This window comes from Terrapene carolina, unplaced genomic scaffold, assembly GCF_002925995.2.
Source record: "Terrapene carolina triunguis isolate 2854851 unplaced genomic scaffold, T_m_triunguis-2.0 Scaffold88, whole genome shotgun sequence".
Lineage (NCBI taxonomy): Eukaryota > Metazoa > Chordata > Testudines > Emydidae > Terrapene > Terrapene triunguis.
The window spans coordinates 26,803,279-26,814,995 of record NW_020664439.1 but is presented as its reverse complement, the minus strand read 5'-3'; the positions used below and the strand labels follow the sequence as shown (position 1 = coordinate 26,814,995).

Here is an 11,717-nt window from a genome sequence, read left to right as displayed (position 1 = left end):
TAAATTTGTTAGTCTCTAAGGTGCCACAAGGACTCCTTGTTGTTTTTAAATGATTACTGTTGGTCACAGAATTGCCCAGAGGCAGCAAAACTCAATTTCAGAGTAAAGACAAAATTTGAAAGATAAGAGGCCTAACATACCTGCCTAACTAAACCCCAGGGGAGAAAACAAAGTACTTGTGCAACAGAATGGCTAACTAACAAAAACTACAACAGAAGCATGCATAAAAAGTGCATTATCACCTATTCAATGCTAATTCTCTGACATTTTAACCAACAATACACAAAGACCACTTCACCCATGCCAACTCACCCAGCAGCTTCAGAGTAACATCCTGAGTCCCACAGAACGAAACTTTTTACAAACACACACTAACTGCTCCCCTCCCCAGAATGAAAATGTGCTGTATCTAGTTCATGAAATCAGTGGCAAAAATCCTGTTGACTTCAATAATAGCAGGATTGGGCCCAGGGTCGTGACTCCTCCATCATAAAAAGTAGACAGAAAATTCATCAAATGAGCTACAAAAAACTTGGGATGATAATGAGATTAAAAACCCAGAAGTAGCAATGACCCAAATTTTTAAAAGTTTGTATGCCCAAGAGGAATGTGCAAAACACCCCTTTAAAATTTGGGGTAAAAAACTTCACATAATAAAAATAAAGAAAAATTAACATTTTATGCACAGACAATGCTTTCTGCTCTCTCTTTTCTTTCTCCCTAAATATTATGCATGGTTTTCTTCCTTGCTTTTCCCAAACAATCTGTTTTCTAATTCTGATAGTGTGTAAACGCCCTCCAGCATTGCCCCCTGCACTGAAAACCCATCAAAATCTTTAACACCTTCAATGTGTAATTAGAAAATACAAAACTCTTTGTGAGGTCTAAAATGTTTGTAGAGCTGCAGAGGTGTTTTCTCCTTAATTTGCTTTTTACAACTAATCATTCCATGGATGCTGTTGTGAGATAGTGGATAACTCTTCCAGGCAGCCATGCAGAGCTTTCCTGAGAGGAGGAGTGACTTTTTAGCCAAGCTTGTACAAAGTCTTTTCCACCCATGCATCCTTTTGCCTATGGTCATTTCAAAGAGGTTTATGACTCAGGTCTGGAGACTGTAGGGTGTGTTCAGGTTTAAAAAAAAACAACACATCAAATCTGGGGCCCTATTCTCCTACTAGGGGATACGCAGTGTTGTCAACCCCAAGGCTTCAAAAACATGAGACAAACCCAAATAAATTATGTGATTGGCTTAAAGATCACAAGCTTTTTTAAAATTGCTGTTTTGGAGAGACCTGACTTCTAATTTTCACACTTTTTATGGAAACCTTCATCTTTTTAATTATTTTTTTATATCATGGTAGCACTAAGATCAGGATTGGGCCCTGTTGTGGTAGGTGCTCTACAAGTAGAGTGGTGGATCCCTGCCCTGAAGAGCTTATAGTCTAGGTGGAAGATGGACACAGTGTGAAGGTTTGGGGATGGGAAAACAATTAAATATATATAAAAAATGTATAAATAAATTTCATTTCTTTTTTCAATTTTGTAATTACATAAGTAAAAGACATCAACTGTCCCTCAGCCAGCCAGGGCCGGCTCCAGGGTTTTGGCCGCTCCAAGCAGCCAAAACCAAAACCAAAAAAAAAAAAAAAGCCGCGATCGCGATCTAAAAAAAGACGCGATCGCTATCTGCGGCTGCAATTCAGCGGGAGGTCCTTCACTCCCAGGCGGAGTGAGGGACCGTCCGCCGAATTGCCGCCGAATACCTGGAACTGCCGCCCCTGTCCGGAACGGCCGCCCTAAGCACCTGCTTGAGAAGCTGGTGCCTGGAGCCGGCCCTGCAGCCAGCTCCCCTAGCAGCCCCTCAGTCTAGCTATGAAATGGTGACTGATTTCTTGTAGGAGCTGTGACAGAAGTGTGTCTCTAGAAGAGATTTGAAGGAGAAGGGGGAGCAGCCTTACAGATCAGTTCAGAGAGTGTTTCAGGATAAGAGGCAGCATGCAAGAAAGGGGCTGAAAGGATGAAGGTGTTTGCAGGAGGAGCATAGAAGAAGGTAGCTGAGGCAGGCAGCACTGGAAGAGTGGAGGCGGGAGGGTGATAACTAGGTGACAAGAGCAAGTTTATAGGAAGGGGGCAGAGCTGTGGCAGGCTTTGAAAGTAAAGACAGGAAGCTTGTACTTGATATGATAGGAAACTGGAAGCCAGTGGAAGGACTGGGGGGGCTGCAGAGCAATAGTCTAAGGAGATTATTTTAGCAGCAGCATTTTGTCTGAATCAGAGAAGGGAATTTATACTCATTTGTGCATGTGGAGGAAAATTCAACCTGGAACAAACACAAAATGCAAGCACAGCAAACGGGGAGAAGGGGACTCCCACTCTTCCTTCTGGCAGACTGAACCTTTCCCTCTCAGCCCCTTTCCTTCCCTAGACATGAGCATTCAGCAGCTCCTTTTATTATTGTTTATATTAATCATGTTTATTACAGTAGTGCCAAAGGGCCAACCAAGAGTGGTGCCCCATTGTGCTAGGTTCTGTACAGAGAGTCATAGATGCTCCCTGCCCCGAAGAGTTTACAATCTAAAAAGACCAGACAGACACACGGTAGGGGAAGAGGTGGAACACAGAAGCAGAGTGAACTTTGTGATGGCAGTTACATGTTTGGGGGGGGGGTGACTGAGATGTGTTTACTTAGGAGGGAAGGAAGTGAGCAGGAGAGGAGGATAAGGGAGTCAGGTGAGGAGTGAAGCTGACTGAAGAGACTGAGGGTGCGAGGAGTGGAGCAAACAGCCAGTCAGCTCAGGGCAGAGAAAGTCCAGCTAAAACTGTAGAAAGTTCTGTGAATGTGCCGAGGTCCCTGCTTTCCCTGCACCTGCTCCTACCAGCTGGAGTCTCTGGCTGGCTGCTATCTGCAGTTTTCTCTTAAGGCCACATGGTGGCGGGGAGAGGAGGCACCCACCGTCCTGGGGATGAGATGAGCAGAGACCTCATCCAAAGGGGCAGGAACTCAATGCAGCTGCAGAGCATACTGCAGGCTCCTCACCTGCAAAGGGGACTGCTCTGCTGCACACTGGGGAGGATGCTGCACTGCTAAGATTACTCCTTCCACTGCTGTTCCCCTTTCTTAGCACCTGCCTAGATTATGACTCCTTACTGTACCCCAATGGGGAAAGGAGGAGGAGGTGGGAGAGATGGAGAGACTGCTAGTGCCACATGGCCAATTCGATGGCCTTGCCTGCCTTAGAACTTTGCCCCACTCAGGAGTGCACTGTGCAGAAGAGGTGCACAGAAAATACAGGCTGCAGTGTTAGAGAGGTAGGGTGGTCCAGTGGTTAGGGCACTATCCTAGGACTTGAGACACTTGGGTTATGTTCCCTGCTTTGCCACAGATGTCCTGTGTGACCATAGGTAAGCCACTTAGTCTCTCTGTGCCTCAGTGCCCCTCTGCAAAATGGGGATAACAGCACTGCCCTGCCTCAGGGGTGTGATGAGGATAGGTACATTAAAGATTGTATGGAGCTCAGTTACTATGGTGTTGGGGACCATATAAATATCTTAGTGAGGAAGCTGGAGGCAGGTCAGTCAAAATTCTTGGGTTTGCCTGCTGCTCGCTCATACTAATGCTGATTGCCAATAGAGTGAATGCTGGCTACATGGTGCCAGATTTTCAAATGCTGAGCAACCACAATTGAGGCCAAATTTTCAAAAGAGCTACAATCCCCTGGAGGCACCAAAATAATTGGTCAGATTTTATCATTACTACAGTGCCTAGTAGTCCTAGTCATGGACCGGGACCACATCAGAAGTGTTTAGCATCCAGCCCCCATTTTCATCTTGGGGGGTACTTTGGAAAATCTGGCTGCTTATTTGATGCCTAAATGGATGCTGACCTCTTTTGAAAATGTGATCCTAATAGTGGTGCTGAGCTCTTTTGGAAATCGGATCTTTAGTGTCGTAAGTAACAAACCCCATTGTGAAGGGAATATTCATGACAGATCTATAAACCCCTTTATTTGACAGGTTGAGCCTTAACCAAGTCTGTACTAACAGGCCCTGCTATGATGGGATGGATTTTGCAAGGCCCATTTCTAATTAACAAAAGGTTGGAATTCTTCACAAATGAATTTAGTAAAATGGTTTGAATAAATAAAGCTTTGTTTTGAGATATATCCACCAGCATTTTAAGAGTTACATTTTATCGGTACAGCTGTACCGATGCAGCTCGCTGCTGTAAGATCATTCATGTAGCAGCTCTATGCTCTCTTGTCAACATAATAAAACCACCTCAACCAGCAGCGGTAGCTATGGCAACAAGAGAAGCTCTCCCGCGGACAGCTATGCACACTACCACTTATGCGAATGAAACTTATGTTGCTCAGGGGAGTGTTTTTTCCGCACCCCAGAGCAACATAAGTTTTGCCGACATAAATGGTAGTGTAGACATCGCCTCTGATCCCTGAAAATAATAGTTCCAACTGTTTACATTGTCTTCTCTTGTAGCAATGGAACAGAAGACTTAACTCGTGGTCCAAATACTCACAAGCACTGAAGGGCTGATTTTTTTCTCAGCTACACTGTTTCTGTTTTTCACTTAGCTTGTCTTTGTTTAAAATTTGATTAGAGTGCATTTTCATTTTAATTGACTCATAAATATTAATGGACTGATTAAGCAAAATTGGCTGCTGGAGCTAAGAAGTTCTGAGAAATTTCTGGGGCCTGTTATAAGAGAGGTTACTGTCTGTTCTGAGGGCTATCACTGCTAGCATTCTGTAGTAAATTCCCCTTGAAGAGTCTCTTGATGGGCTTGCTCCTGCTGCTCTTGAAAACCCACACTGCCTTCAACTGGAGCAGGATTGGACCCTCAGTCCTAACACGAGTGGATATTTTTCCAGCGGCCAGAATGTCAGTCAGCTGAGGGGCCACTGTAAAGGGGCCATGGCCTGAAGTTTTTGGAGTCACCTTGACTGACTACTTTTTTCCAGAGGTCAGCTAAGGAGTGGGTGAAAAGAGACAAATGGCTCAAAGATGAATCTTCTTCCCCACCCCAATCAAGCTGCTTGGAGGAGCTGGAATCCCGCAGAGCAGACAGGAAATTGAGGTGTGAATTAGTATAGTCTGGAGAGTTAAACTGTGGATGTTGTGTGCTGTAATAGGTTCTTAGGTGTCTAGATATCTTGGAGATGGGCACATTAGAAATCCTGAGAATGACAGGCGACAGACAATAGTCATTGTAGCATTTTGAGTAAAGCTGTTGGGCTATTTTGCATAAAGAATGCCAATAAACATACCTTTATTACAACTATAATAATTATATATGTCATTCTTTTTGTTTAGTGGAGAGAGGTGGTGTGTGAGGTAAGATGGACACCTTTCTATTATCTATACTTGTATTCTGTTTCATTTTGCAGGGTAATTGTCTTTGATGCTGAGCAGGAAGTCTTGTCACAATGAGTTATTGGAGCCTGGATAAGAAAAGTTGTCTGCAGTACTGCAGACATTTTTTAGTGGACAATGGCGTATTTCATGGTAAGCTGCATGTTTTCTTTTCATTTCTTACTTCACTCGGATGCAACTGAAATTTTATAGTGGCACATAACTAGGTAATAATTATCTTCTTGTAGATAATAAAAAGTAGATTTAGTAATGCTTTTTAATGTTTTGGAGTTACAGTTTTTACTTGGCAAGATAACGGCATATTAGTTTGTTATGGAAGTGCTTATTGAAGCATACCACTTTAATTACAATTTACTATAATAAAAATGTATTGATTGATGGTGTAGGTCAAGGGTATCATGTAAACATATCAGGGAAAGTTCTGCTTTTATACTTCTGATGATGGCCAGAAATACTGGAGAAAATCCTGCAGTTTACAATTTTTCCCATGCTTTGGGCACAGTCATATTCTGTGTCTTTTATGTTTAAGACAGACAGTCATATTCAGTACTGATGTGTTTCCATTGATGTTCATGGTGTTGCACCCAGTTATATCAGGGTTGAATTTGTGCCAAAATCTCCAAGATCACTTAAGCACTATTAAACTTCAAGCTCCCTGGTAAAGTGGCAGTTCAGCAGGCAGTACTGTCAGTCCCTGGTGGAGATGTAGTTTCCATTTGTGCTGAAAGAGAACTGTGTGGGACGTGGGAGGAGGATTTTTGGTTGGTGTAGCTGACCAGGTCTAGATTAAAGCTGTGTTCCTTAGGTAGGCAGCTTTGTATCTGGCCAAGAGGCTTGTGAACATCCCTGTTTTGAATAACGTGCTTTTAATTTCTTGTCAATTCATATGACTGTATATTTTAATGAGTATTGGAGACTTTCAAGATAACTGCTTTGACTAGCTGAATCTACAGTCCAGAGTTTTTTAAAGCAATAATCAAACCTTTCATTTAAGTCTTTTTGTTAATGTCAATATTTTCCCCAGTTCATCTTGCGTTTTCCCATTTGTCTCTCAATATGGACAGCATGTGCTTGAATGAATGAGGTGCAGCAGGTTCCTTAGTACGTAGAGCTCAGCTCCAGGAGGGATAGAGACTGCCTAAGGTCCTGCCTATGCTGTAACTCTTAACTAAGTTTGTAACTACTGTAGTTACATGGCACAACATAGTTAATACTCAGTAAGCATGGCAGCTAACACTGGGTCACCCTTTTCAGAGACTAGGCTGACATATAGTTGTCCTCCTGTAACTGGTTTGGCATGCGGCTTTTGTATATTATATCCGTGATACCCCCACCACCACACACATGCCACCCAGGCCAGTTGTCCTTCCTCCCAGCTCTTTGTGTATCCCAGAGTGCACTGAACCCAGGTGATGCTGGTGCCACTCTGTGTTCATGTACTCCCGGTACTATATTCTCCTGCTGAGACACTGGAGATAGCTGCCCAATTTTTTCCAGAATGCACCAATACAAATAGTTGAACAAAGCGGTAGGTGTGAATGCACACACATGGCTGTGCTACGAATAAGGTTTCTGTGTGGACACAACTCAGTTGTATATTTTGTAGCTATGTTAGGTGAGTGTCATGAACTAGTTACAAAAGCACTGTATTGGTAGTACAGACAGGGCCATAGTCGGGATCATGCTCAAGGCTGTTCACCACCTAACAGTAGTAAAACATGTTTTAGTGATATGTTCAAAGTGAGCCGTAGTCACTGCTTTGTTTCATCTCTGCAGCCCCATTGACATCACTGGGGTTGGACAGGTGTAGCTAACGGCTGAATATTGCCCCAGTACATGATACAACATACCTAATGTGGACTCATACCACCCCTGTGATGATGGTCTAACACACTGCAGTATATTTATGATAAGATGTAAGGCCTGATTCTCCTCTCACTTAAGACAAAACAAGAGTAATTCTACTCGAATCAGTCGTTCTGATTCTGAGTGTCCTTGTTGCTGGGCCATAAGAACCCCAACCCCTCTTGAGTTCCCCATGGTTTATATTAAATGTGGGCCATAGGAAACAGAAACTCTGGGTCACAGGACACTGGCCATGCGTACCTCTCTCCCTGGAACATCTCCTCCCATCACCTCCTTCCCCCTTACATATCCCATATGGCAGAGACTGGGAAGGGGAGTGAAGCAGGGTCCTTATGTTTACTGTATACTAGCCAGAGGAGGCCCTCTGTCTTAGGGGTGTTCCCCAAAGGCAGTGTCCATCAGCTTTCCAACCCCTGTACCCCACCAGAGTAGTGTCCTTGGGGATCACAGTGGAGAATCAGGCCCAGTGACTTATGCTAGTGTAAAATTGGTGTAATTTAGGTAACAATCAGACCCATAATTTTACAGCTGCAGTCATCTAGGCAATTGCTATGTGTGGTGGGGCGGCTGCCCCACGCCCGAAGAGTGTGGGCTGCGGCAGGCCCGGGTGCCTGCATAACCCGGCAGCCAATAAGAGAAGGGCTTGTTGCGAGCCAATCAGAGCCCAGATTGGGGACAGCCCTTTTTCCCCTTGGCAGGACACCCAGCCATAGGCCGCAGGGAGCGGCCAGCAGAAACTACACCAGATACCGGGCTGTAGGGATCGGACTTGGAAGTGTAGGACTGTTGATCACCCACCCCCTGGAAGGGGGTGTGAATGGACAAAGGGACACTGTCGGAGGGCAGTGTTCCAGAAGAGGACACTGTGTGTCGGGAGCAACGTGGTTCCACACGCCAACCAAAGGTGGGACGACAGATGGGACACCACCAGAAGGGGGCGCTCTACTGGATTGAACCAATTCCCCGAGACGACCAGTAGGAGGCGCCGCGGTGGTGCGTCCCAACCTTGACACACTGTGGAAAACTGGAGTCTGTATGGTTTATTAAAATTAGATATGCTATTTTAATCACTAAGTGCTGCAGGACTAAGCAAGGTGAGGAAGTGTTCTCCACTTATAAAAGGGGCACAGGGTAACCAATTCCTTACAGAGGGGTCCAAGGTTATTCTTCCTAAGAAAATATTTGAAAGCATATAATTTGATGGAATCTGGTGGATTCCAAAGTAAAACCTCCACCCTTCAGAATTAACTTTTACCTCAGATTCAGAAAGTTATCTCTGGAGTTACGGTTTTGTATATCAAGAGGACCGGGATGAACTCCATCAGGGATGGAGAAATCCCTGTGTATCCCTCTTCTCTCATTCTTCACTAATGAAAATGATGGGTGTTTCTTTCAGAGCTGGCTATTAGTACAAGTGAAGTAGGTGATTAGGGCCCTGCCATTTTGGGTTTTGTGCAAACTTTGTGATTCATGAGCTGGCTCTTCTGAAGCCAGATCTGGCTGGGCGATAACTCATAACCTGATCCCTTCCCTCCAGCAGTTTGGGCTCCTGTTGTTGCTTGGGGCCTGGTTGCTGCCAGTCATAAAATTGATCCTGCTTATTATGATCATAGTACAACTTATATTTAATACAAGGATCTAACTTAAACCAGCCAAAGCAGAGAGATTCAAGAGTTATGGCTGTCACCTTCTGTATCTGTACTCATGAAATCCTTGCCCTGTTGAAGTCAATGGCAAAACTCCTACTGACTCTAATGCGGCCAGGATTTCGCCCATGGTATCTATGTAGTGCAGGAAGTTCACAAGGGTTTTTGTGGAACTATGTGTGGTGAATGTGCCAAAATAACGTTTGTGCTAAAATTTGCAGTGCTAAGTTTTGTGCTGAGTTACTTGAGTTTTCACATGTCACTTAATGCAGGATTTAGCTTGAAATACTGCACAATGTTTTGCTAGTGTCACTGCCTCTAAGGGTATGTCTACACTACCCACCGGATCGGCGGACAGCGATCGATCCAGTGGGGGTCGATTTATCGCGTCTAGTCTAGATAAATCGATCCCCGAGCACTCTCCCGTCAACTCCTGTACTCCACTGCCACGAGAGGCGCAGGCGGAGTCGACGGGGGATTGGCAGCAGTTGACTCACCGTGGTGAAGACACCACGATCTAAGTACGTTTTCTTCAGCAACGTGAATAACATTATCCATGTAGCTGAAGTCGCGTAACTTAGATCGATCCCTTCCCCCTCCCCAGTGTAGACCAGGCCTTACTGTATAATATATATTTCTTTAAAAAGAACAAGAGTACTTGTGGCACTTTAGAGACTAACAAATTTATTTGAGCATAAGCTTTCGTGGGCTACAGCCCACTTCTTCGGCTGCATAGAATGGAACATATATTGAGGATATATATATATATATACATACACACACACAGCATGAAAAGGTGGGAGAATTGAAATCATGGTGGAATTCCTCAAGAGCTTCTTTTCCATGGGTCCAGATGATGAATATGTCATCAATGTAGTGCAAGTAGAGTAGGGGCGTTAGGGAACGAGAGCTAAGGAAGCATTGTTCGAAGTCAGCCATAAAAATGTTGGCATACTGTGGGGCCATGTGGGTACCCGGCACTGCTATGGCTGTCACCTTCAGCCCCCAACTAAAACCTCTCCAGCGCATCATCAAAGATCTACAACCTATCCTGAAAGATGATCCCTCACTCTCACAGATCTTGGGAGACAGACCTGTTCTCGCTTACAGACAACCCCCCAACCTGAAGCAAATACTCACCAGCAACCACACATCACTGAACAAAAACACTGACCCAGGAACCTATCCTTGCAACAAAGCCCGATGCCAACTCTGTCCACATATCTATTCAAGTGACATCATCATAGGACCTAATCACATCAGCCATACCACCAGGGGCTCGTTCACCTGCACATCTACCAATGTGATATATGCCATCATGTGCCAGCAATGCCCCTCTGCCATGTACATTAGCCAAACCGGACAGTCTCTATGCAAAAGAATTAATGGACACAAATCTGACATCAGGAATCATAACATTCAAAAACCAGTAGGAGAACACTTTAACCTGTCTGGTCATTCTATGACAGACCTGCGGGTGGCAATTTTGCAACAGAGAAGCTTCAAAAACAGACTCCAATGAGAAACTGCTGAGCTGGAATTTGTATCTAGTTTGCATATCATCAACTTAGGCTTGAATAGAGACTGGGAATGGCTGAGCCATTACAAACATTGAATCTATCTCCCCATGTAAGTATTCTCACACTTCTTATCAAACTGTCTGTACTGGGCTATCGTGATTATCACTTCAAAAGTTTTTTTTCTCTTACTTAATTGGCCTCTCAGAGTTGGTAAGACAACTCCCACCTTTTCATGCTCTCGGTATGTGTGTGTATATATATCTCCTAGGGTTACCATATTTAAAAAAATAAAAAAAGAGGACACTCCAGGGGCCCTGGCCCCGCCCCTTTCCCACCCTGGCTCCGCCCCAACTCTGCCCCAACTCCGCCCATTCCCCACCCCTTCTCCAAAGTCCCCGCCCTAACTCCCCCTCCTCCCTCCCAGCCACGCGAAAAGGGCTGCCCGTGAAGCCGGTAGCGCTTGGTTTGCCGGGCAGCCTCCAGATCCTGCGCCCCCGGCCGGCGCTTCCCCAGCGCAGCTGGAGCCCGGGAGGGGAAGCGCCCAGCCGGGGGCGCAGGGTCTGGAGGCTGCCCGGCAAACTGTGAAGCTGGTAGCGCTCGGGCTTCTGGCAGCCCCCATGCCTCCGGACCTCAGCCGCCGGCCGGGCACTTCCCCTCCCGCGGCTACTCTGCTCCTCCCCTGACTCTTCGGCTCTGTTTAAGAGCCGAGCTGCCCGAGCGCTACCGGCTTTGGGCAGTCCCCTTGCCTCCGGACCCTGCGCCGCCAGAGCAGAGCAGCTGGAGCCCGGGAGGGGAAGTGCCCGGCCGGTATTTTTCCCGGACATGTTCGGCTTTTTGGCAATTCCCCCCGGACGGGGGTTTGATTACCAAAAAGCCGGACGTGTCCGGGAAAAACCAGATGTATGGTAACCCTAATATCTCCTCAATATATGTTCCATTCTGTGCATCCGAAGAAGTGGGCTGTAGCCCACGAAAGCTTATGCTCAAATACATTTGTTAGTCTCTAAGGTGCCACAAGTACTCCAGTTCTTTTTGCGGATACCGACTAACACGGCTGCTACTCTGAAACCTGTCATATATTTCTTTGGCAGCTTTAGCTGTTTAAATGTTAGACAGGTACACAAGGGGGCAGTATAGGACTTAATATAAAGTTGCATTCTTTTAATAAATTTGAACCTACAAAGTATCTAAAAGATTGTACATCTTTAAACAATGAAGCGTGTTTTTGGAAATAATAAGTACTCGAAAGCTTACAGTTAGCAAAATGAATCAGAATTATGTAACTATTAACAGTCAT

The 11,717-nt window shown here is 45.2% G+C and overlaps 1 protein-coding gene across 3 annotated transcripts in view; it reads left to right on the top strand.

The window, feature by feature from the left end:
* Positions 1-5,441: 5,441 nt before the first annotated feature.
* The window catches only part of PLCH1 (phospholipase C eta 1), a 147,217-nt gene continuing 140,941 nt past the window's right edge, over positions 5,442-11,717 (top strand). For all 3 annotated transcript variants that reach the window (XM_026649951.1, XM_026649950.1, XM_026649949.1), the window contains exon 1: positions 5,442-5,520. In XM_026649951.1, coding sequence (XP_026505736.1) covers positions 5,442-5,520 — 79 coding nt within the window. The remainder of the gene's footprint in view (positions 5,521-11,717) is intronic.